Source organism: Mustelus asterias, chromosome 5 (assembly GCF_964213995.1).
Source record: "Mustelus asterias chromosome 5, sMusAst1.hap1.1, whole genome shotgun sequence".
In the NCBI taxonomy this organism is placed as follows: Eukaryota; Metazoa; Chordata; class Chondrichthyes; order Carcharhiniformes; family Triakidae; genus Mustelus; species Mustelus asterias.
In genome coordinates, this window is record NC_135805.1 from 138,483,846 (window position 1) to 138,511,061 (window position 27,216).

General features: G+C 42.9%; 1 protein-coding gene across 2 annotated transcripts in view; it reads left to right on the forward strand.

Moving 5' to 3' along the window:
* The window catches only part of spast (spastin), a 64,063-nt gene that overhangs the window by 24,349 nt on the left and 12,498 nt on the right, over positions 1-27,216 (forward strand). For both annotated transcript variants that reach the window (XM_078213374.1, XM_078213373.1), the window contains 9 exons: positions 2,693-2,880; positions 9,597-9,736; positions 11,282-11,375; positions 14,818-14,892; positions 21,524-21,595; positions 22,333-22,408; positions 22,548-22,639; positions 24,665-24,744; positions 26,548-26,590. In XM_078213374.1, coding sequence (XP_078069500.1) covers positions 2,693-2,880; positions 9,597-9,736; positions 11,282-11,375; positions 14,818-14,892; positions 21,524-21,595; positions 22,333-22,408; positions 22,548-22,639; positions 24,665-24,744; positions 26,548-26,590 — 860 coding nt within the window. The remainder of the gene's footprint in view (positions 1-2,692; positions 2,881-9,596; positions 9,737-11,281; positions 11,376-14,817; positions 14,893-21,523; positions 21,596-22,332; positions 22,409-22,547; positions 22,640-24,664; positions 24,745-26,547; positions 26,591-27,216) is intronic.

Consider the following 27,216-nt stretch of genomic DNA (forward strand, 5'->3'; position numbering starts at 1 on the left):
TCCCTCCCTGATCACACTTAAAATTTACAGATCCTTACATGGTTTAACCTTGTTCTATCTCACTGCAAGCTCCTCCAGCCATGCAGCTCTATCTCCTCTGCTGTTGCTGACTGCTCTCCTAGACGCAGGTCCCCTCATGGCAGCATCAATGAATCTTGTTCTCTTTCACTAAACTTCTCCCTTTTCGCTGCCTTCCCTTTTAACACCATCAGAGATCCACATCTTCAGCCATGCTTAATCCCATCTCTTAACCCTCAGGAAGAGAGTATGAATAATTTCCCTTTCTCCTCTGAAGCACGAAGGACACCAAAGCGAGTTGCTGCTGCTTTCACTTGGTTGTCATTGGGATAGGCCTTTCTTCACTGGGGTTGTGATTGAAGTCACGGCAATAGATGTTGCACACTGATCAGTGGAGACACCAGCTTTCACAGGTTAAAAGACCCTTCCTGATTTCGGTACATCTCTTTAAAACTAGGTTCATTTAAAAAGATGTGCGGGTTAGGTTGATAGGCCATTCTAAATTGCCCCTCAGTGTCAAAGGGACTAGCAGGGTAACTAAGTGGAGTTATGGTCTAGGAGGATTGTTTGTCGGTGCAGGCTTGATGGGCCGAATGGCCTGCTTCTGCACTGTAAGGATTCTAGGGAAAAAAAAACAGGCATTGGAAATGGAGTGATAATATGCAGTCTGTATGGTTGTATTCTATTACACCTTTCTCTTTTGTATGCAAAATCATGCAAGTCCAATTTTAATTAAAGCAAAAACTTCCATTTATCTAGCACCTTCCATGAATTAAGGATATTTCAAATCAATTTACAGCCATTGAAGTACTTTTGTAATTCTATTCCATTCTCTCTCATGTGGTTATGTAGCTTCATATCATTTGACATTGCATAGGACAATGATTTATTGTTAGTTTATGACTGGACAATAACAAACAAGGAGAGAGAGGGACTGAATCATGGATACTTCAACGTGCAAAAGCCATATGCAGTTGTAGAGTTGTTAGAACACAGAAAAAGTGTGTGGCCCATAGAGCCCACGCTGGCTGTGCAGAGCAATCCAATCAGTCCCACTCACCGGGTCCATCCCTCTGGCCATCCCTGTAAGCTTATTTCCCCCAATTCCTTATGGGCATTGAATTCCAGGTCATGGTTTAGCAATATTCTTCCTCACGTTTCCTGGATTCCTTTGCCCACAACTTTAAATTGGTGTCCCCAGTCCTTGTGGCGTCAGCTAGTGGGAATAGCTTTTCTTTATCTGCCTTATCCAAACCAGTCAATTTCTTCTTTCAAATCTCCCCTCAATCCCCTTTGTTCCCAAGAAGACAACCACAATCTAACCTTGTAGTTATAAAATCTCACCCCAGAACCATCCTGGGAAATCTCCTCAGTAGCTTCTCGAGGTCCCTTCCTAAAGTGTGGTGAACAGAACTGGTTGTAATTGGTCGTGGCCTAGCTAGAGCTTTGTAAAGGTTTAGTATTATAACTTCCCTGCTTTTGTACTTATTGGGTGGGATTTTCTGTGCAACCTGCTGTGCATTTTAGGGCAGTGGAGGTGGCCCACTGGTCTTCCGCCGTTGTCAATGGGATTTCCTGTTGAATATACCCCTCGCCGCCGTTGGTGGAACAGGAAGAACCCACCAGCCTAAACGGCTGGAAAGTTCCAGCCATTTATGAAGCCTAGGATCCCATACACTTTGCTAACTACTCTCTCAGTATGTCCTGCCACTGTCAAAAACCTGTGCACATGAACTTTCAGGTAACACTGTCCCTGCACATTCAGGTACGTGCCTCTCCCCGTTTCTCCTGTCAAAATGCATCACTGCACACTTATCTGTACTAAATCCCACCTGCCCCTTGTCTGTCTACCCGGCTAGCTATGTTATATTTTAAATGACAGTGTCTTCCTAATCGGTGGTCCCACCTGCCTTTATTTTAGTCCTTAGTACATTTTTATGCCCAATCTTTGAAGATCAGCTTGCTAGCACCAGCTTTAGCTCCCAGTGTTAGCGAGTTGCAAACCTCCAGTGCACACTGTTATTCACTTTGGTGTGGAGGTAGTGTCGCACTTGGGACTTGCCCTCGTTTTGATTTTTATGCTTATGATTTTTCTTAATTTGGTTTAAAAAGGAAATATTTCTCATTATCTTCACTGTCATATTACTCATGGGTCGGGCCATTAAGTTCCTGCAGAGCTCTCAAATGCCCATTAAATAGAGGCGTGAGCCATCATCCATGGTCTAATTGATTGTTCAAAGTGGCTCAAGGGGCTGAAGGGCCTAATCCTGTTGCCGTGACCTTGGGCAGCAGTATAATTGAGCAGTTGTTAGTCAAATGCTTGGGTGTACATCTATACTGAATTGTGGCTTTTCATTACTACCATCCAGAATGAAACTTAATTTTTCTTGGTGTATTTGACTACTAGGCTTCTTTTAAAAAGAGCTAAGTGAAATCTGCCATTTGTGGGAATGAATGGTACATTTTTTCCCTTTCCTAAGACGCAAGAGCAGCCAACACCACCATCTGCTGCCACAGTATTGTACTGCAACATATTTCAGCATTTTAAAAATGCCCCTGAAAAACGATGAACATTATCACTTCCTCGTACTGGGTAATTGTAGCTGATTATTTTCTGTTTATTGGTCATATGGTCTCTTGTTTTGACTCCAACTCTACCTTTATTTGACTCTAGATAGCGGAGCTGTCCCGAAGAGAAAGGATCCTTTGACCCACGCGAGCAATTCCCTCCCTCGTTCCAAGTATACAGCAAAAATCACCTCCCCAGGGCAGCGAGGTCATCAGAGGGCTCAGAGCCACAGTGGAATCTCCAATGGCGCTGGGACTTCGCGGACACCTCAACCCAGCACCTCAACTGCCAAGGTAACACAATGGAGCATGGTTCTTGCCTTGTCTTTGTCCTGGTCATACACATCCTTAATATCTATACTGTTGATTGACCAGTCAGCCTGATTCATTTATGAGATCATGACGTTTGGCAGAATTCCTGGGAGTAGAATTCTTTTCTGCTTGGATTCGGGGAACTTTGTAATCCCAAGTCTGTGAGGTGTGCTTGGCTGCATTAGTGGCAGGCAGCTTAACAGTTCCTTGTATAGGTAAACCTCATAATTTACTTGTGAAAAGCAGTAGAGTGGATTCTAGGACTATACTTTAGCAAGTACCAGGTTAGATCAAACATGCAGCCTTAGCTGAACCAAAACCATTTGATTACAATGCAAGGACTTCCGATAGTACGTAATTGAGTAAAGTGACAATAGAAGAAACACTGGCTAGTGGAGCTGCTGTCTCTGGAACAGTGAGTGGGCACATGGCATGTCTAGAAGGAGACAGGCTATGAACTGGGAGAAAGAGAGTGTGGGAGCAGGATAGCAGGAAGGAACACTTGGAAGCGACAGGAATTATGACTCTAGCCAGAGGAGTGGACAATGCAGTGTTTGTTTATTCCTCTGTGCTATGTCTAATTGATTTTAATTGCCGTATTTATTTCTTATCAATAAATTTGCAGTGCCAGTGTGGAGTCTGCTTGGATGCTCAGTTTGTTCATCTCTGACAGTGTACAAGGATACGCTCCCTGACGTCCTCCGGCCTTGGCTCACTGCTCAGCAGTCTATTTTGATTTATTTACATTGAGTGATGGGTTTGGATGTAAATCAGATTCACTGCAGTGTTAATGCTTTGTCAGCCTTGAGCCTTAAAGTTGACTTTAAATTTTTTAAAGTTCACTTGGTTGGCCACACTTCCAAATTTTGACTTGGTTTTTTGAGTTCCTTTCATCGAGGACATTGACGTCTCTTCAGTTTCATGATTCTTATCTTCGAATCAGTCGCCTGCTTTGATATTTGACTGCTGTTGGGTCTTAAAGGAATCGATCATTTGGCTGAACTGTGAATTTAACTAGGTGACCAGTTCAGTTTAATTCTGCGAGCTCAGAGTTTTAGAGCACGGAGAGTGGTATTCAGCCCATCCTATTTGTGTTGGCTCTTTGAGAGAGCTTTTGAATATTCTCACTCCTCTGTTCTTTCCTTCTTTCCCTGCTCCTTCCTTTCTAAAGTATATATCCAGCTGGTCAAGCTTTGTGCCAATTTCAGTCTTGTCCTTGCTGGCCTGAAATGCATTCATATATTTGATCTGCTCCATTTTAAACATAATAGATGGATGCAGCTAATTTTGTAAGTCAGGCTTCAGATGCCCTCATGAACTGCGAAAGCAAACCACAGGCACCTAGTCCTATCAACTGTGATTGGAACACAGGCTGGAATTGCTCTAAGACATCTATCATTGGAAATTGCGAATCTTTGGGGAATTTCTAGCAGTCAAATGTTGTGACCTACAAAAGAGCTAATCGATAAGCATATAATTCTGCAGGTACGAACATGGAATAACTTGTACTTTAAAGTTAATTTAATAGTGTCACAAGCAGGCTTACATTAACACTGCAATGAGGTTCCTGTGAAAATCCCCTAGCAGCTACACTCCGGCGCCTGTTCGGGTACACTGAGGGAGAATTTAGCATGGCCAATGCACCTAACCGGCACGTCTTTTGGATTGTGGGAGGGAACCGGAGCACCCGGAGGAAACCCACGCAGTCACTGAGATCCAAGGCTGGAATTGAACCCGGGTCCCTGGCACTGAGGCAGCAGTGCTAACCACTATGCCACCGTGCTGCCTCTGTACTTTAAAGGAATGGAGTTAACTTTCCCTGGTTGCTCTTCTAAATTATTTTTCTTTTCCAGTGCCTTCTCAAGCTGCTCAGCGGGAATTCTGGATTAAGGGTCACTTTCTGCAGAATTCTTAATTTTAAATTATGGATTTTGCACCTATCACAGATTGAGATAGAAGAGAAAACCCAGGCTTGCATTTCTACGGTGTCATCACGACCTCAGGACATCTAAATGCTTTACTTTTGAATTGCAGTCACTGTTTTCTCCCGTTTCTAACCCTCTTGTTAGAAAGGGTCTCTTTATTCCATTCACTGAAGGGATGTGGGTATTGCTGGCCAGGCAAGCCTTTGTTGCCCATCCCTAGTTGCCCTTGAGAAGATGGTGGCGAGCCATCTTTCTGAATTGCTGCAGTTCATGTGGTGTAGGTACACCCACAGTGCTATTAAGGAGGGAATTCCAGGATTTTTAACCAGTGACATTGAAGGAATGGCAACATAGTTCCGAGTCGAGTTGATGTTTGGCTTGGAGGGAAACCTGCAAGTGTTGGTATTCTATGAATCTTCTACCCATGTCTTTTTATGTGGTGGGGGTCGCGGGTTTGAAAGGTGCTGTCGAAGAAGCCACGATGAGTTGCTGCTGTGCATCTAGTAGATGGCACACACTGCTGCCACTGTGCATTGTTGGTGGAGGGAGCGAACCTTTTAAGGTGATGCATGGAGTGCCAATCAAATGGGCTACTTTTCCTTGCAGCTGCACTCATCCTAGCAAGTGGAGCGTATTTCTTCACGCTCCTGACTTATGACTTGTAGATGGTGGACAGGGGTTTTGGGACGTCAGGAGATGAGTTGGTTGCTGCGGAATTCCTAGCCTCTGACCTGCTTTTATATGGCTAGTTCACTTTCTGCTCAATGGTATGTTGATTGTTGGGATTCAGTGGTGGTAATGCCATTGAATGCCAATGGAAAATGGTTAGATTCTTTCTTGGAGATTCAATTGCCCGCCACTTGTGTGGCGCGAACGTTACTTCCCCTTTAATGATGCAAGCTTCAAAATTTTACTTTGAAATATTGAGGTCTTCCGATGATGTATGTACAATTTCCTTTCCTTCCTGGCCCCCAGCATGTCTGCTACAGGTTCCTTGCTCTAGCATTTGTGCTTCCTGAATTTGGTTCACCCTAGTTCTTTCCAAGAAGTCAAAGCCAACTAAAAGAAAAGAGATTCCTTGTGCCCTCCTGCGTGGCTAACAGTTGCTGTGTGGGTTACTTTCTTGCACTTGCCACTGCACAGTGGGACCGTGGTTAGCACAGCTGCCTCACAGCGCCAGGGACATGGGTTCGATTCCCAGCTTGGGTCACTGTCTGTGTGGAGTCTGCATGTTCTCCCTGTGTCTGCGTGTATTTCCTCCGGGTGTTCCGGCTTCCTCCCACAGTCTGAAAGATGTGCTGGTTCTCCATCAGTGTATCCGAAGAGGCACCGGAGTGTGGCGACGAGGGGATTTTCACAGCAACTTCACTGCGGTGTTAATGTAAGCCTACTAGTGACTAATAAACTTTTAAAACTTTTTCATTTAAACCACTGCAAACCCTTGGATCCTGGCTCTACTTGCAGGAAGATTTCCTTTTCACACTTCACTCTGCCTCAAAACATCAATGTTCCTCTTGCACTACTCTATTTGGAAGTGACATCATGTAGGCAAACAGGACAACTAGTTTGAGTACAGGATGAAATGATTTTTTTATTTTGATAGGCTTGGTTAGAGGATCAGATTAACTCTGAGAATGGAAGGAAGGATCTGTATAATGGAAGGTCTCATTGGTCTAGAACAAGCATCACTAAAACATGCTGGAGTACCTTCTCAGCAGCAAGGAGGTGTGTAGGCTGCAAGATAATTTGAAGGTTATAAGTGTTCTTGAAGGCAGCCTATCGCAAAGATGTAACTCCAGTGCAGCATGCACTAGGTTTCGGCTTAATTACTTGCTGAAGATTCTGGAATTGTAGAATCCCTACAGAGCAGAAGGAGGCTATTCCGTCCATTAAGTCTACACCGACAACAGTTGCACCCAGGCCCTATCCCCGTAATCCCACATATTTACCTCGCTAAACCCTCTCACCTACGCATTCTGGGACACTAAGGGGCAATTTAGCACGACCAATCAACCTAACCCGCACATCTTTGGATTGTGGGAGGAAACCGGAACACCTGGAGGGAACCCACGCAGACACGGGGAGAACATGCAAACTCCACACAGACAGTGACCGAAGCCGGGAATCGAATCCAGGTCCTTGGCACTGTGAGGCAGCAGTGCTAATCACTGTGCTGCCCCTAGAAAAGAGAAGGGACCTAAATCCATAACTTTATGACCCATAGCCAAATGTGCCACTAACTGGGCTACATATTTAATACTGAGCTTATTTGATACAGGTGCTCAAAATGTTATAAGAAATAGACTAGGTTGATAGGGGTGGCTTACACTTGACTAAATCGAAGGGGCAATGATCTCAAGCTAAATATTAGATTTTTTAAAAAAGTGATGAAAAATTTGGTTTTATCGAAATGGCGAATGCTTCACCATGAATGGTAATTAATGCTAAGTTGATTGCAGAATTCAGAAAGGTTCTGGCCAGTTACTGTAATATATATACCTGGATATGAGAAGGAAGTAGGAAATAATGGACTGTGTAAGATCAGCACGCGAGGAGGGGTTTTGGCCCAGGCAAGAAGGTGCTGTTACATCCTGTGCTAGACCTTCTTTTCTAATTTTATGTTTCCCAAGATTAACTGAAAAATCTGCCTATGTTTTTTTTAAGCATCAATAGAATAACATTCATTATATTATGATTGGGCTGATAACAGTCCTGTGTAATGTTGTGGGAAGTTTTTAACATAATAAAACGCCCCAAGGTGCTTCACAGGTGTGTTATCAGACAAAATTTGAAACCGAGCTGCATGAAGTGTGAGGGCAGGTGATCAAAGTTTGGTCAAAGAGGGAGGTTATTAAGGGAGGGGCAGAGAGAGAAGGATTGAGGGATTTGGGGAGAGAATCTTGAGTTCAGGGCATAAATAACCAAAGGCACAGCCACTAATGATGGATGAAGGAATGCAGGAATACATGAAGCCCAGATTTGGATGAATGCTAAGATGGAGGGGGTTGTAAGGCTGACGGAGGTTGCAGAGAGAAAGAGGATTCATAAGATCATGAGAAATAAGAGCAGGAGTGGGCCATTCAGCCCATTGTACCTGCTCTGCTATTTGATAAGGTCATAATCAGATCAGCCAAGATCTTAACTCTACTTTCCTGCCTTTTTAATAAAAATCTGTCTAACTCGGCCTTGGAATATATTCCATGACCCAGCCTCTATCACAATCTGGAAACGTTCCAATGGTTAATGACTCTGAGAGAAGAAATCCCTCCTTGGAAGAGTCAATTACTAGGGGGCATAGGTTTAAGGTGCGAGGGCTAAGGTTTAAAGGTGATGTACGAGGCAAGTTTTTTTTTTTACACAGAGGTTGGTGGGTGTCTGGAACTCGCTGCCGGGGGAGGTAGTGGAAGCGGGTACATTAGTGACTTTTAAAGGGCGTCTGGACAAATACATGAATAGGAACAGAGGGATATGGTCCCCAGAAGGGTAGGAGGTTTTAGTTCACACGGGCAGCATGGTCGGTGCAGGCTTGGAGGGCCAAAGGGTTTGTCCCTGTGCTGTAATTGTCTTTGCTCTTGTCTCCATCTTAAATGGGAGAGACCTTATTTTTAAACTCTGCACCCCAAATCTAATTCCCCTACGAGAGGAAACATTCTCTTAGCATCTACCCTGTCAAACCCATTCAGAATGTTGTGTTTCAATATATGTTTCACCTGTTCTATATATGTTTCACTTCTCATACTCTTAACCTCAAATTAACCTGCTCAGTCTTTCCTTCTAAGGTAACCCCTTCATCTCCGGAATCAGCCTAATGAACCTTCTGTGGGGTGCTTCCAATGAAAGTATATCCTTCTTTAAGTAAGGAGACCAAATCTGTACACAGTAACTCTACGTCTGGTCTCACCAGAGTGCTGTATGGTAGTAGCAAGATTTCCCTACACTCATACCTCACTCCTGTACAATAAAGAACAATGTTCCATTTGCCTTTCTAATTACTTGCTGTATCTGTATGTTAGCTTTTTGTGATTTATGCAGAAGGACACTCTGTACTGCAGGGTTTGCAGTCTCTCTATTTAAATAATCTGCATTTCGATTCTTCCAGCCAGAGTGGTCAGCCTCACATTTTCCCACGTTATATTCCATCTGCTAGTCTTCTGCTCACTTGCTTAACCTATCTATATCCATTTACATACTCCGTATCCTCCTTAAAACTTGCTTTTCTAACTATCTTTGTATCATCGGCAAATTGGGTTACAATACAGTCTGTCTCTTCATTCTATCCATTAATAGATCGTAAATAGTCCCAGCACTGATTCCTGTGGCAAGTTACAATTTGCCAACCTGAAAATTGACCCAGTTAGCCAATTATTTATCCAGTCTAATATATCACCCCCAATATCATAAGCTGTTATCCTATGTAGCAACCTTTTTTATGGCACCTAGTTGAATGCCCTTTGGAAACCCAAATGCACTACGTCTACAGGTTCCCCTTTATCCACCCTACTTGTACATCCTCTAAGAGTTCTAATTCATTTGTGAAACACTATTTCTCTCTCTCCCACAAAACTGTTGGCTCTTCTGAATGATATTAGGGTTGTTGTAGGGGTACAGGAGGTTAGAGAGAGAGGGAAGGTTCTAGCATTGAAGGAGGTTCCAGAAATGGGATTGGGGGAGGGGGTGTAATTAGAAGCCTAACTCTTTCAGCTTTTTGAGAGTTTCACCGTGCTTTTTCTTTGAAGCTTGATTTGATGTGCTGAAAGATTTCCCTTTTTACAGGCTACGGGTACAAAAAACACCGCCAGACCAAACAAACCTACCACTCCTGTTGCAACCCCTCGGAAGAAGAAGGATTTGAAAAACTTTCGAAACGTCGACAGTAAGCTGGCAAACCTCATCCTGAATGAAGTGGTGGACAGGTAACTAACTAACTGTGTGCCATATGTCGACAATTTGAGCTTCATTGTACATGAAGGCAGAAAAAAACCGCATTTACATCGGAGAAACTTTGTTACTGCTAGTAAAGGTTGGGGGGGGGGGGGGGGGTGGGGTAGGAGGAGGAAGAGTCCTGGGTAAGATGCTGTTTTGGAGAGTTGATGCTGTCTTGATGTGTCAAATAGCCACCTTTTACTCTGTAGGGATTCTATGGATTCCTACTCTGACATCCAATGAAAGGTAACGCTTTGGTCATATCTGTTTTATTTTACAGTGCATCACTCCAGAGACTTGGTCATATCAGCTAGACTGGCACTTAAGTGCAGTGCTGAGGGAATGCTGCACTGGCAGACATGCCATCTTTTGATGAGCAGTTAAACTGAGGCCCTGCTTAGCCTCAGAAGTAGTTATAAAGATGCTGTAGTACTATTCGAAAAAGAGTAAGAGCTTTTCTCTTGTGTTGGCAATGCCAGGTGTTTTATACTTCTAAATATAATGTAGTCCCAGGATGAAGCTGTTGTAAGCAAGACTGATATTTATTGTCTGTTCTCAGATTGGTGGGAGTTGAATTCATACTCTCTGGGTTACTACTCCAGTAACATTACTACACCTCCCGCATCCTTCCTTCAAAAGCATTTCTTCTCAAAATAATCTGTTCACGATGTTTGCTCCAATTTGACTTCCCAGTGATTTGAAAGTACCATTTGATAAGCCTGTTGTTGTAAAAATATTTTTTACAAGTTCTACAAAATGGCGTCCATGTTGCGTTCCACTATAACTGGGCTGCGATTCGGCTACAAACCTGTGTTTGAGATTTTTTTTCCTCAAGGTGTACCTGCAGGTGCTCTGTGAGCTTTGTGGATGAATTTACCTGACCAAATCGCAACCTTTTTATCAAGGAAACATCACCTTCCTGTCTTTGCCCATGCGTCTGTGCGCTCGTTCTTTCTTAGAGAGGTTATAACATTTGTGATCAATTTAATGTTTTCCTCCAACCCTCCCTAGCCTGGGAGAACGGAAACCTGCTGAAGGGACCCCATTGTTAGTTGATTTTCGAATCTGTCATTGATCATGGGATTTTGCTTGTTTGTATAGCTGTGTTGTGCACTCTTGTGCATTGACCCCTTTGATCATTGGGAACCCTGCAGGTTTTAGCTTGTATTTTAATGATAGCCTGTTTATATCAATGGTTGCTGCTGTGAGTATAGAGAGTGATTAGCAGGGTGCATGTACTGTATCGTGAAGCAGTGTGACAAATAGAGGAAAACATTAGAGGATTTATTTTGCTACAAAATCTTGCAACATGTGCTTTGTTTACACAATTCAATAATTTGTTCCCTGAGAGTGTGGGTGCTAATATTCCCGTGGGTGTTTTGGGACTCGGGGTGGCTGAAGGGAGAGGATTGGGCCTGTTATTTCAGAGACATAGGTGCAAACCTGACTGCAACAAATAATTGCAAAGATGTTGGTAAGGCCCCAGCTGATACTAGATGAATTAATGGAAAGTACAAACGTCTCTTTTTAAACAGTGCGCCATCTGTCCGTTTTGAAGATATTGCCGGGCAGGAGCTGGCAAAGCAGGCACTGCAGGAGATAGTCATTCTTCCGTCTCTCAGGCCTGAGGTAAGCAAAGTCCATCGATCTGAGAATCTTTGCGGTGCTTGTTGCTTTTTGTCTTGTTTTGGATTTGTATTTTGTTGAAATTTTGCTTCAACATCAACCATCTTGAACTTTTCCACTTGAGCTATTTGTTAGGAAGGATTCGGAGAAAGTGAATGATTCGGAGAAGAAAATGATACTCCCTTCCTATTAGCCAAATCCTAGATTTGCGAACCCCTGCTGTGGCCTTTTTTGTTTTACTTCTCACAAGTGGTCCCAATGTCTCGAGATAGAACGACGGGTGTCATTTCATGCTCATTCCCACCCAAAACTAAGCTGAATCTATACAAAATCATCTCTGTGACTGACTCTTACAGGCCATTAGTCATGAGGAGGAGATTTTCAGTGTAATGACAATTAATGTTTAAAGAAAAACTAATCTGAACACCGAGTAATTAATTAACAGATGAGGACTACATCATCCGGTTTCACGCTTTTCAACAAAAACTTTATATCAAAAAAAATTAAACAAATGTAATTACTATTAACATAACCCTAAAGCATATAAAGACTTGTGCTATAAATTCAGTTCTACTTTTTATACAAGAGTTCCCTTATTTTAAGAAATCCTGAAGATTCATTCACTGTTCTGGGACCAACCCAAAAAGGTATGCCACAGCCTTCCAGAATTCACTTTAATTCTTCTTGGTATTCCAGCTTTTCCTCCGAGGTAAGGCTCAATGGGTGTCCTTACATTTGCGCTTTGGCTACATGAGTCTCCACTTTTTCCTTTGCCGATCTCGTGATTATGGATGACTCAGCTCCTCATTAAGGGTGCAGACAGATATAAAAACCTTCCCATAGCTTCCAAACTAACTCTGCTGATTTACTTTATACCCCAATGGTCTTGAGGGCCACTGTAGATTTATTCCACTGTCTGAAAGATGGTGCCAATCTTCCAGATGCTTTTCTCCTCACGAAATCCAAATTGAGATGGCCCTACCTGCAGTACATCTGATGAATGATGGTCATATTTTCTCTGCTTAAAATTAAGATCTTACTCTCATCTCCTGTTAGCGCGCACAATCCAGTGGGATGTAGTCTTCAGAAAAACTACAACTGCCTCTGTTTGTTCCCATAAAACCTCTCCGCAAACACGCGCAGATAGATTAAAAGATCCTTCTAATTAAGAATCCACCCTAAACCATTGTCTCGATGGTAACAGGCCATGCTTTGGGAAGATTCGAGCAGAATTGTGAACAAAACTATTTTTAGTTCAACATAACTTTGATTCTGCAACCCATACGAATAATTTAAATCTCTAATGGAGTTTTACAACCCTCATTCCCATAAACGAATTCCCATTAAGGGGGAAAGTGAGTACTGTCCACTTCTATATGGAAGGCATTCTCAAACCACTCAGATTTTTAAAAAAATCCTGTTTTACAGATAGTTACAGTGAATTTACAGCACAGAAACGGGCCATTAAATGTTTATGCTCCACATGTGCCTCCTCCCACTCCTATTCATCCAACTCTAAAAACACATCTTTTTGTTCCTTTCTCCCTCAATTCTCCAAATTCCCCTTGCATGCAACTTGTGCTCTTTGCCACAACCACTGATGTGGCAGTGCATTCCACATTCTTAGCGCTGGGTAAGGCGTTTCTCCTGAATTCTCTGTTGGATTTATTAGTGATTACAGTGTGTTTATATATTGAATAAGGTTGGGAGTTCCTGTAGGGGTGAAGTTTCTCTTTGTGTTAGGCTGCTGTGTGTTCTCATTCACGGTATGTTCTGGGACAATTCCAATGACTGTATATGGGAAGGGCCTCACCTTGAGAGCAAGTCCAGACTGAGAAATCGCACTGGTTGTGGAATGGAATGAAGTGGTTTGCACAATAAGCATATGTCTTGCTGCAGTTCTAAAGTAATTTATTGGCTGCAGAGTCCCATTTTTGTGTCATGTGAAATACTTTCTTTCGAATGCAAGTTCTTCCATTAGTGACCATAGAAACATAGAAGTTAGTAGCAGGAGGAGGCCATTTGGCCCTTCGAGCCTGCTCCGCCATTCATCACAATCATAGCTGATCGTCCAACTCAATAGCCTAATCCTGTTTTCTCCCCATAACCTTTGATCCCATTCGCCCCAAGTGCTATATCCAGCCGCGTCTTGAATACATTCAATCTTTTGGCATCAACTACTTCCTGTGGTAATGAATTGCACAGGCTCACCACTCTTTGGGTGAAGAAATGTCTCCTCATCTATGTGCTAAATGGTCTACTCCAAATCATCAGACTGTGAGCCCTGGTTCTGGACTCCCCCACCATCGGGAATATCCTCCCTGCATCAACCCTGTCTAGACCTGTTAGAATTCTATAAGTCTCTATGCGATTTCCCCCCTCATTTGTCTGATTTCCAGCAAAAACAATCCTAACCTAGCCAATTTCTCCTCATACATCAGTCCCACCATCCCTGGAATCCGCCTTGTAAACCTTTGCTGCACACTCTCTAGAGCAAGACCATTCTTCCTCAGAAAAGGAGACCAAAACTGCACACAATATTCTAGGTGTGGCCTCACCAAGACCCTGTATAATTGCAACAACACATCCCTGCTCCTAGAACCATAGAAAATTACAGCTCAGAAACAGGCCTTTTGGCCCTTCTCGTCTGTGCCGAACCATTTTATGCCTAGTCCCACTGACCTGCACTTGGACCATATCCCTCCACATCCCTCTCATCCATGAACCCGTCCAAGTTTTTCTTAAATGTTAAAAGTGACCCCGCATTTACCACTTTATCCGGCAGCTCATTCCACACTCCCACCACTCTCTGCGTGAAGAAGCCCCCCCTAATATTCCCTTTAAACTTTTCTCCTTTCACCCTTAACCCATGCCCTCTGGTTTTTTTCTCCCCTAGCCTCAGCGGAAAAAGCCTGCTTGCATTCACTCTATCTATACCCATCAAAATCTTATACACCTCTATCAAATCTCCCCTCAATCTTCTACGCTCCAGGGAATAAAGTCCCAACCTATTCAATCTCTCTCTGTAACTCAGCTTCTCAAGTCTCGGCAACATCCTTGTGAACCTTCTCTGCACTCTTTCAATCTTATTTACATCCTTCCTGTAACTAGGTGACCAAAACTGTACACAATACTCCAAATTCGGCCTCACCAATGCCTTATATAACCTTACCATAACACTCCAACTTTTATACTCGATACTCCGATTTATAAAGGCCAATGTACCAAAGGCACTCTTTACGACCCTATCCACCTGTGATGTCACTTTTAGGGAATTCTGTACCTGTATTCCCAGATCCCTCTGTTCAACTGCACTCTTCAGAGTCCGACCATTTACCCTGTACTCGCAAAAGTCTGTTCTTGGAGATTTCTGATGTAAGCAATGGTCCAGTTTGCAGTCAGTGTTCTAATCATTTTTCTCCCTCTGCCTTTTTATTTCTGTAAGTTGTTCACTGGACTGAGAGCTCCTGCTCGAGGATTGTTGCTATTTGGCCCACCAGGAAATGGGAAGACAATGCTGGTATGTACATTTTAAATATACGTCAGTGTACAACATTAAGGCATCCTTGCTACTACACTATCCTTTTCCTGATTTAGTTTAACCTGTCCAAATGCATAAGTTACTTCATGATGTGGAGATGCCAGCGTTGGACTGGGGTAAACACAGTAAGAAGTTTAACAACACCAGGTTAAAGTCCAACAGGTTTATTTGGTAGCAAAAGCCACACAAGCTTTCGGAGCTGCAAGCCCCTTCTTCAGGTGAGTGGGAATTCTGTTCACAAACAGAGCATATAAAGACACAAACTCAATTTACATGAATAATGGTTGGAATGCGAATACTTACAACTAATCAAGTCTTTAAGAAACAAAACAACGTGAGTGGAGAGAGCATCAAGACAGGCTAAAAAGATGTGTATTGTCTCCAGACAAGACAGCCAGTGAAACTCTGTGGGGGTTACAAATAGTGGGACATGAACCCAATATCCCGGTTGAGGCCGTCCTCGTGTGTGCGGAACTTGGCTATCAGTTTCTGCTCAGCGACTCTGCGCCGTCGTGTGTCAAATCACACTATTTGTAACCCCCACAGAGTTTCACTGGCTGTCTTGTCTGGAGACAATACACATCTTTTTAGCCTGTCTTGATGCTCTCTCCACTCACGTTGTTTTGTTTCTTAAAGACTTGATTAGTTGTAAGTATTCGCATTCCAACCATTATTCATGTAAATTGAGTTTGTGTCTTTATATGCTCTGTTTGTGAACAGAATTCCCACTCACCTGAAGAAGGGGCTTGCAGCTCCGAAAGCTTGTGTGGCTTTTGCTACCAAATAAACCTGTTGGACTTTAACCTGGTGTTGTTAAACTTCTTACTAAGTTACTTCAGCCATGGCTCAAGTGTGCTGCACTTTTCTCTTTTGAATCAGGAGATTCTGGTTTCAAGCCCCTCTCCACAAATTGATGTATAATTGAAGCTGGCACACTAACACCACAGTGAGGGAGCTAATGTAGAGGTGCCCTCTTCAAGATAAGACCTTAAACCAGGGTCGCCTTGGGTCGATGTAATATGGCACTAATTCAAAAAGGATGTGATTTTAAAAAAAAATCTTTGCTTCCAAGACAATATTTATCCCTTAAGCAACACCCAAAGACAAACTATCTGGTCATTATCGCATTGTTGTTTGTGTGACATTGTGCACAAATTGGCTGCTGCATGTCCTCCATTACAACAGTGACTGCACTTCAAAACGTATGTGAAGGGTGCTGTAGGTTCTGTTTACTTCAGGTAAACTTGAGCACGACTGGTCCGAAGTAAATACTCCTTTATTTAAGCATCTTTTATAAGCATTTTACAGAAAGTGGAATAAGGATTACTTGAGAGAGAGAGAGCAATCAAAGCCAGCACTGGATTAAACTACTCAAAACGTAGTCTGGATCGAACTAGCTAAACATTGATCTGTGTCTACAATATAACTGAATACTTATATTATTAAAGCGTTGGGTACAAGCAGTCTCCGGCTGCACCGACAACTTGCTTCTGTGGCCCTGAAAGCTTCTGTTTACCTTATGAGCAAGCTTGTTTATCTTGCATTGTACTTGCAGAGAATGCAGCTAAATTTCTGGCTGGACCCAGAATTCCAAGCTGATGTGGCCAAATTAGCCTAAGTTAGCTTAAAGCATAGCACAATTAGTTACATTAGGCAGAAATACCTTAAAATGAAGCCTTTTAACTGGGCAAACCATAGAGGATCTCACAGATGCTATATAACTGTGGGTTCTTCCCTGTGCTGCAAAGGGTGTTACAGCTAAGGCGTTGTTAAAATGAGTTGTTCTAAGGAATGATCTATTTTAAGTTTAGTACCAGTCTTTGTCCAAGGATTGATGATTGGATTCTTTCTCCTTGCTTTCACCAGCGTGAGCAGGTGTCACAGTCATCCATGGCCTCCTTGCTTTTTGTAAGCTTTCAGCTTTCGAGTGTAATTTGTGTTTGATCTTCTTTATATACAACAGCTGATCTTGCAGACAAGAGAGATTTGCTGACTTGTACTCAATAGTCTTGAGTGGATCCCAATGCGCCTACACTTAGAAATGCTGTTCGATAATACAGTCTGACTGTCCCCTGCCATGGTTTCTAGCCAGTGTACGGTATTCCTTTAAAACAACAGCCATGGAAATCAAAAGCACAAAATGGCTTTCATTCTTTATGGGTCTAGCTGCAGTTGCAGGTTGTGAACTCCTTGATGACTCTTACAAATATGAAATTTGTAAGATTGGTATATTTTGGGACTGTCTCTTTAAATTAGGGTACAATGGAGGAATGAAGTGGGGGGGAGGGGGGGTGGGAGGTGTCTGCCCAACAACAAGTTTGGGTGACTTGGTGGTGAAAGGGGGGCCCACGTTGTCCTACTGGGAAGATGGTTCGCACCTGAAAATAATGAACGGTACCACGTTGGATAGACTATTAAGCTCCAAGTCTCTCAAGGAGCTATTAGGATAGTCGGGTTTTGTTGATGATTATAGTTCAATTCCAAGATAGATTGGATTTGGGGTCTAGAGGTTAGCTAATTTGCATTTCTACCTGGATACAATGCCCATGTGAGTCATGCTGCCATAGAGATGGGCTTTGAAATGGGAAGAGTACAAAGCAAGCCATTATAGTATCAGCTTGTAGGTTTTTTAAGATATTCCTGAAACTCAGATAGGCAAGTATGCAAGAATCTGAGAGAAAGAGCAAGCAAAGTGATGGAGGCAGCCACGTAGAATGCAGGTGGAGCTCACGCTTGGGTTGTAGAGACCAAGTTAATGAGTATTTAAATGAGGCTGGGAGATTCACCTAGTTTTGGCTAAAGGAAGAAATCTCCAGGAGTAATCCTCAACTTGAAAGGCAATTCAGAAGTTAGCTGGCTGGAAAAGGGAGAAAGAAAATGAACCATCTGGAGGTGAGAATAGCTTTCAACTGCTTCCTGGTATATGAAGTGTCAGCTTAAGGGACAGAGTATATCCATGTAGGGGGTGTGGTTATTTTCAGTCATTAAACTATTAATTTTTTTCCCCATTTAACTTTTAAGAGTATAATTTGCCTACTGAGTGTTTACCCAATGTTACTTTTAGTTTGTTGCACATTAAAAATCTTAAAACTTGAAATCTTGTTCTGTGATACTTCCAATCAGTAACTATCATTTAAAAGTCTCTCAAAACCAGGTTAAAGTCCAACAGGTTTATTGGAATCGGGAGCTTTCGGAGCGCTGCTCCTTCATCACCCGCCTGATAAAGGAGCAGCGCTCCGAAAGCTCGTGATTACCTGGTATTGTGAGATTTCTTACTGTGCCCACCCCAGTCCCACGCCGGCATCTCCACATCATATCATTTAAAAGTTATTGGTCTCTATGGCAGTTCCAACATCTGGGAAATGTGGGACACCATGAGGCGGGGTTTCTGGCCGCACTTGCCCCAATGCCGGAAAACCCTGCCCAAGGTCGACGGACCTTTGCACGATCTGTGTCCTGCCCGCCACGATTCCCGTGACGGGCGGGACGGTAGCATTCTGGTCCATGTGTTGGCTAATGTCACTGTGTAGTGTCACTGTGTAGTGTCAGCCGTGCCTCTGTGATGCTGCTGAATTGGCAAACCAGCTTGTTGTCAGCATGATTGGTGGTGACCAGCTGCTGTATGTACAAACCGCACACTGCAAAATCAAACACACGCTACGTCTGGAAGTCTTCAGAAGGTAAAGAAACTTTAGGTGATTGTGACACCTGCTCAAGCTGGTGGGAAGAGCAAAATTATTCATTACTCCTTAAACACAGCCTGGAATTAAACTTAAAAATATGCTGCTTGTTAAGTATCATAATCACATAAAGGCATGTGTGTGTGTATGCGTGCGTGGTTTAATTGGTGAGTGGCTCCATTTAAAACCACTGCAAAACTTAGAACAAAGAAAGTTACAGCACAGGAACAGGCCCTTCGGCCCTCCAAGCCTGCACCGACCATGCTGCCTGACAACTAAAAGCCCCTATCCATCCGGGGACCATATCCCTCTATTCCCATCCTATTCATGTATTTGTCATGTATTCGCCCCTTAAAAGTCACTATCGTGTCTGCTTCCACCACCTCTCCCTGGCAGCAAGTTCCAGGCACCCACCATCCTCGTGTAAAGAAAACTTGCCTCGTACATCAAATTATTTCAAAATGAGATATCAGAATGGTCTCGGAGATATCAGTGCAGGGGCCCATTGCTTGATTTCTTTTTGAATTAGAGGGGTAATGGTCGATTCAGCAGGCGGGATGACTTGTGAAGTCAAAAGGTCATTTTTTGCTCTGTAGGTGGACTCAATAGTTAGAGTAGATTCTGGGAGAGCATAGGCTCCTTTCCTCAGTGGAAACTGTCGGTACCAACACTTAAAAGATGGCTTGGTTTCTTCTCAGCAAACCAGGGAGGATTTTCTAGATGCTTTGCTGGGTTGTGACTCCAGGTGGCAGAGAGAAACATAGCTCTTTCGTGCAGTATAGTTAGGTCAGCTCGGAGCAGTGGGCTGCAACTGACTTATTGAGGTTTTCTGCACATGGCCACACAAAATGGCCTCTTGCCGCTTAACTTGTATAATTGAAAAACACAAAAATGGCTATGTTAAATTTTAATAAGTCATTGTTTCAAATGAGCAAGAAAGTTAATTATGTTGCGATCCTTTGAAGTTCCCTTCCTATCTCCTGTTCCCTTAGAAACCGAAGGGTTTTCACTCTTTAGAAGATTGTGGACATCCCTGGTGGAGTCTTTGGGTGGAATTTCCCATGACCCCCCCCCCCCCCTCCCCCCCCCCCCCCCCCCCCCCCCCCCCCAAGCTGCGTGTTTTGCGGTGACTGAGTCAGCCTGCCATTGGCCGGAGGCAGGATCTTCTGATCCCTGCTGCTGTCACCAGACTTTCCTGTTCTATTGTTAGGGACCAAATTAGAATCTCCAAGGTATGTTATGAAGTTAGCCTAGACCCTAATTTTTCCTTCTGATTTTGACATTGGGGTGAGCATAAGATGTTTCGTTTCAGGTATGATTCAATTGACCCACTCGGAAGCTTTTATCAAAATAAACTTTATTTAAGAACACAGAATACAATAAAAATAATTAGATTAACTTTTACAAATTAAAATATTTCAACATGGCAAAGTGTAATATTTAACAACTAGCAATCTTTATAGTTCCAACTTAAAACAATGCACCCCCCCCCCCCCCCCCCCCCCCGGATAGACATACCTCTTCAGAATTAGCACCAAAACAAAAACAAAAATGCTCACATGGTGATGGTTTCCAGCTTTTTAACACCTCTAGACAGGGATTCAGACAGAACCTGTCTTCGGATTCTCATACCAGAGAAAGATCTACTCCCAAACAGCAGAATCTCAGAGAAAGAGACTTGCTTCCTGGCAGATTCCAGTTTCAACCTCTACACAGAGAAAGTGGCCTCTCTCTAAAGATACCAACGGCAGACTGACTTGATGTCTCTGTGTAAGTCTAACGACCTAATCGAGCCCAACTCTGAAATAGCCCAGGGGATAATGCTAAAATAACCACCCTGCATTAGTCCAGATTAAAACAAACTTTCTAGTAATTAAGATCAATTATGTTGTTGCAGTAACAACAGAGTGCTGTCAGATGCAGACAAGAGTGCATAGAACTGCTACAACAGATCCTGCACAAGAAACATGACGCAAATACATTTCTTAAAGGCACAGTATCTTCTCACAATGCACCCTGAGATCCTACTGATGAGAATAGCCGGAAATTTCCGCCTTTGTGTTTTAATGACTCTTCATCGCCACCTCTCGAGACGAGTCTGACAAGTTTTGAACAAACGCAGAAATGTGCTAGTCTAACCACACTTACAGTTTGAAAACAAAACTTTTAAACTCAATTTAGGAGTTTGATATGTACCTTTAAAACAGTTGTCCTTATAATTAAGATATTGCAGATTTTATGTTCATGATGTGTATATCATGGTTTACAGTGCATGAGGTATAATTTCATATCTCTAAATATAAAGGTACAGATCTGTTTAATCGAGATAGAATGACTGTAAAAATTAGGCTAATGAGCAGCACCTTTCATGGTCTTGGGAGATCCCAGACACTTGGAAGCCAAAAGAATATTTGTATAGTCATTACTGTGCTAGCAACGCACAGTAATGACTGGGTTTATGACCAATCTGCAGGCATTTGCCATTTCAGTTCAGGTCCTTTCCGTGCTCCCTGCAGATAGCCTCCGCAAGACTGTTAATCAGACTAACAGGTCATTCATCATGTTGCTGTTTGGGAGATCTTGCTGTGTGCATTTGTTCATATACGTCATAAACTTCAAAGAAATCTGTAGAACATAAACCATCTTGAGACACGAGATAAATCCAAGTTGTTGTTCGCACTCGATTACTGGCAGTGCTCGGATGTCCAGCTGGGATAATGTACCACACGGTAAGTTTCTAACACAGTCATAGGACAAGATGCTTTCAAGTCCGTTACTATTGATTTCTGTTAGGTTGACAGTAACAGTGTCACAATGGCCTGGCTCTTTGGAGGTCTTTGGTCAGAGGTCTCGATTAAAAGGAATTGGTGTGCATCTTAAAAGATGTGTTATGTATTAAGCATTTATTGTTTCTCATTTTTTCAATTTAGGCAAAGGCCGTGGCCTCTGAATCCAATGCAACATTCTTCAATATCAGTGCTGCAAGCCTAACCTCCAAATACGTGAGTAACCATGACAGCCTGCGAATTTTAGGAACACTTCGTTAGCTTCCGCTTATTGGTTCTGTTTTTGACCCTTTGTAAACTGAAATGGGGGGGAAGGATGAAATGTCTCACCTGGGGATTGTACATGACATGGAAACTGAAACACAGTGGGTTTGGCAGGAAAATGCCACACCCACTCTTAAAACAAAATAGCTGTTCACTTATGCCAGATTTTTGATATCTTGTGGAAGCTAAAACAGAAATCGGATTAAGAAATAGATTTCATTGTAACTTTTGAAGTGACATGGTGGCACAGTGGTCAGCATTGTTGCCTCACAGTGCCAGGGATCTGGGTTCGATTCCCGGCTTGGGTCACTGTCTGTGTGAAGTCTGCACATTCTCCCCGTGTCTGCATGGGTTTCCTCCGGGTGCTCCGGTTTCCTCCCCCCACTCTAAAAATGTGCGGGTTAGGTTGATTGGCCATGCTAAATTTCCCCTTAGTGTCAAGAGGTTAGTCGAGTCATGGGAATAGGGCCCAAGTGGGATTATGGTTGGTGCAGACTCAATGGGCCGAATCGCTGCCTCCTGTACTGTAGGGATTCTGATTCTAATTAAACATTGAAGTATTCAGCCTTCTAATTGCAGTTTGTGTTAAGAATGGCTTTTAATGCTAATGATGTTTTGGGAATTTGCAATTATTTTAATAGGAGTGCTGAATTGTTTGATCACTTTCTAAGGAACTGTTTCTGTTTTAGGTTGGAGAGGGAGAAAAGTTAGTTCGAGCTCTCTTTTCAGCAGCCAGAGAGCTTCAGCCATCCATCATTTTCATTGGTGAGTGCAATACCAGCATTCGGTGAGGCATTGTTGTATCTGGAAACACTGTATGCTATTGCAATGCTGGCATTTTGCAAGTTCTATCTGCTGGCCTGAGATCTTGTCTTATTTACCAATGTGTTGATCCTCCTTGCAGACGAAATAGACAGCCTCCTGTGTGAAAGGAGAGAAGGAGAGCATGATGCAAGCAGACGCTTAAAGACAGAGTTTTTAATAGAATTTGATGGGGTGAGTACAGGTGGCCGCAGTCTGTCATGTGTTGACTCTTTAGGGGTAGGCTGGTAAGGGTTGTAATATTGATTTCATCCCAAGAACTAGATTTGAATCTGACCAAAGCTGGAATATAGTCAGCGAGTGGTTGACTTTGCCAAATATTGAGCACAAGGAGGTACAATATTCTGCACATTGCAGTCACAATGGATGTTACTGTGTACGTTTTTAGTGTACTTTTAGGTTCAGCATCACTGAACTCTCCTGTCAATGGACTTTGTAGTTTGCCCAATATCCATTGAAATGATTGAGGCTGTGATGATGAGAACCCCTCATTGTGTGTACAACTTACTACAAGCTTGCAAATGCACGTCTGATTTAAACACTGGTGAGATACGGTCAATTTTTAATCAAACTGCTGGTTTCTTTCACGCACAGTATAGAATATTTCAGTAAAATGTTGTTTATTTCACACTGCTGCACATGGCCTAAGCAATAACAAAGGATGCCGCTCTGACCCTATTAATGGGTCAAATTCATTTTTCCAGACCAGCAACCACCTCCTTATAAGTAGTAGTTCTTCTCATTGCAGTCATGGTACGTTCTCTGCCTCCTTGACTCCTCAACTCTATCTTACTGCAGCCTACTTTTATTCCCGTTGGGACAAAGTATCTTGACTTCTAACCTTCTCCTTACTTTGGGATTGGGACTGCCAATCAAAACTGCTACTTTGAATCAGAGACATTTCTCCTCTGTGCAATGGCATCTCTGTGTCCTATTCAACCGAGACACTCTGTTGACCTCAGTGAAAGGAAGCCATTCTAACACTGCGTTCAGTTTCCTCTCTGGAATGCGTGAACAAACTCCGTCGTTTCGAACAGAAATTAGATATGAGAAGCACAGTTTTGTTGACCACTGCATCCAGTGTTGGATCAAATCCATATTTCCAAACCGCTTGTTGGTGTAACATTAATTCCTTGGGCCTAATTTTGACTTGAGGTGACTGTGTGCAGATCAGCAGCTCATTTTGCACGTTTTATTTCCAGTGAAGTCCAAATGTGTGGATGATCTAACTATTATAGAGGAAGGGATTGGTCCACTAAAATGCCTGAATCAAATTAAGAAAAATAATATTAAACCTGTAAACTTAAAGGAAATCAAAGCAAAATAAACCACTGCAAGTAATCCAGTGAGCTAGCTATCTAATGTTGTTTGGATAAATCAATACTATCTGCTACCGCTATCTTCCATGGGGAAACTATTCCACAGATTGGCTAGTCTCACTGAAACAATATTTCTGAAGATTACTTTTGAATTCAAGTGCAAGCCACGTCCTCTTACTCCCCACAATGTTCAACCAGAGGCTCTTGAAACTCCTTGACACGGTTATTCTCACACAGGGATGGCCCTCCAGGTTCATTCCTCTGAAGGAACTTGTGAGGAGCATAGTGTCGTGGTAAAGTTACTGAACTCGTGATCCAGAAAATGAGAATTCCAATCTCACCAGTTTGAATTTGAATTTTGCTTTAATTGGTGATTTTAAAAAGCTAGTATCAGTAAAAATGACCATGGAGGCTGTTAGATTGTCATAATCTCTAACTGGCACACTAATGTCCTTTAAGGAAGGAAATCTGCCATTCTTGCCTGGTCAGGGTCTATAGATGATTCTTGTCCTGCACCAACATGGTTGACTCTTCACTGCTTTCCAAAGTGACCTAACAAATCCCACAGCTGTATCCAACAGCTACCAATGGTTTAAGAAGGTGCACCACCATCTCCTCAGGACAGCTTTTTAGTTGCTCTTGTTGCTCGACATTAATGCTGCCACTAATGTCCCTTTTCTTAAGAAAAACGATGGTTGGAATGTTACCAAGGTTCACGCCAGCAAGATTTTCCCATCCCGCTGCAGTGAACAGGAATTTGGCTGGGCGCCAGATTCTCCGACCTCACTGCAGCTGGAGCGTGGCGTGAACGGCCAGTAAGGTCACACCCTATGAGAATGTTTGGCATGTTGTACATTGACAAGATTTCCCTTATTTTTAGGTACAATCCGGTGGGGATGACAGAGTTTTAGTAATGGGAGCAACAAATAGGCCGCAGGAGCTGGATGAGGCTGTCCTTAGGTGAGTAACCTGTGTCTCTGTAGCACTGAGGCTAGGAATGCCATGTTTGGCAGACTTTCCTGCTCTGTTGTAGATGCACAGTTGACCAGTCTGGGTGGAATGTTGATGAAGCCAAGGAATCTCTTTTTGTAATGACATTTACTTTGAAGTTGGCAGAATTTAAGCGTTAGGAATTTGCTGGCTCAATGAATTATGCTTGAACTGGGGGAGAAAGTGCACTTTAATCAGATGCCAGCAAATGTTTGAGCAACTCTGACCTTTTTATTCTGGCAAACAAAACTTTTTGTTAAAAGGTTCTATTGTAGTAGCTTGGCTAACAAGGCTGTGTTTTTGACATTCATTCAAAAACTGTCAAAATTAAGGGGCGGCAGGGTGAGGCAGTGGTTAGTACTGCTGCCTCACAGCACCAGGGACCTGGATTCAATTCCAGCCTTGGGTGACTGTCTGTCTGTGTGAAGTTTGCACGTTCTCCCCGTATCTCAATGTGTTTCCTCAGTCACTCTAAAGATGTGTAGGTTATGTGGATTGGTCATGTTAAATTGCCCCTCAATGTCCCAAAATGCGTAGGTTGTATAAGTTAGGGAGATTAGTGGGATAAATAAATGGGGATATGGGGATAGGGCGGGGGTGTGGTGCGCCTGGGTAAAGATGCTCTGTCGGAGAGTGAGTGCAGACTCGATGGGCTGAATGGCCTCCTTCTACACTGTAGGGATTTTGACGATTCTAAATGCACTTCATTTTCTACTTTAATGTGGCGAGACAATAGCACAGTGGTTAGCACTGCTGCCTCTCAGTGCCAGAGACCTGGGTTCGATTCCCGGCTTTGGTCACTGTCTGTGTTGGAGTCTGCACGTTCTCCCCATGTCTGCATGGGTTTCCTCCGGGTGCTCCGGTTTCCTCCCACAGTCCAAAAGATGTGCTGGTTAGGTGCATTGGCCGTGCTAAATTCTCCCTCAGGTGCTGGATTGTGGCGACTAGCGGATTTTCACAGTAACTTCACTGCAGTGTTAATGTAAGCCTACTTGTGACATTAATAAATAAACTTTACTGATACTAAAGCAGAAGATGAGCAAGATATCTCTACTTGTTTGCCCAATTCTGCATTGTGACCAATGCTTATATAATCTTGCTGTAAGGTAATTGTACACAGTACAGCAGATAGAGCAGCACCATGGCTAATGCCCCTCCTCCAATAATACCTTTCAAAAAGGGACCTGTATAAATACTTGAAGGGAAATATTTGCTGGCCAATGGGAAATGGCCAGCAGGTTTATGGGAAATGGCCAGCAGGTTTATGGGAAATGGCCAGCAGGTTTATGGGAAATGGCCAGCAGGTTTATGGGAAATGGCCAGCAGGTTTATGGGAAATGGCCAGCAGGTTTATTTGGTAGCACAAGCTTTCGGAGTGTCGCTTCTTCACTCACCTGAAGAAGGAGCGACACTCTGAAAGCTCGTGCTACCAAATAAACCTGTTGGACTTTAACCTGGTGTTGTGAGACTTCTTACTGTGTTTACCCCAGTCCAACGCCAGTATCTCCACATAATGGGAAATGAGCAGGAGAGTGGGACTAATTGGATAGTTTTTCAAAAATACAAGCACAATGGACCAAATTACCACTAGCTGCAATGTTTCTATGAATGCTCAAATTTATAAAGAAGATAATCTAGATGAGTTAGTCCATGCCTAATATAAGGCATGCTTACCAGGATTACATCAAGTCATTCTAAAAGCACTTGGTGAACTTGATAGAAGAGTAATTATTTATTCAAGCAAACTTCAATTTCTATTCTTTTCTCTTACAGACGTTTTGCAAAGAGGGTGTTTGTCTCACTGCCAAATGAAAAGGTACGTGAACTACATTGGAACATTTTCAGCCTAGTTGTCATAGAAATCAAAGAAACCATAGAAACCCTACAGTACAGAAAGAGGCCATTCAGCCCATCGAGTCTGCACCAACCACAATCCCACCCAGGCCCTATCCCCATATCCCTACATATTTACCCGCTAATCCCTCTAAGCTATGCATCTCGGGACACTAAGGGGCAATTTAGCATAGCCAATCAACCTAACTCGCACATCTTTGGACTGTGGGAGGAAACCGGAGCAAACCCACGCAGACACAGGGAGAATGTGCAAACTCCACACAGACAGTGACCCAAGCTGGGAGTTGAACCCGAGTCCCTGGAGCTGTGAAGCAGCAGTGCTAACCACTGTGCTACCGTGCCACCCGTGTATTTATCCGTGTGCATTAGTGTTAATTTGTCAACTCTCCTCACATATGCTACAGAATTTATAGGATCCTTGGACTAAGCATTTAATGGATTTATGCTCGCACTGTGACTAATCCTAATATTGTAATGTTAGATATCAGGATGAGCTTTAACTATTGCAGCACTCATAAGCAAATGCTTATACTTGCACTCACCTGGTTAGCTCATTTTAGTCTCCTATTTTGCACACTTTAATTCTAG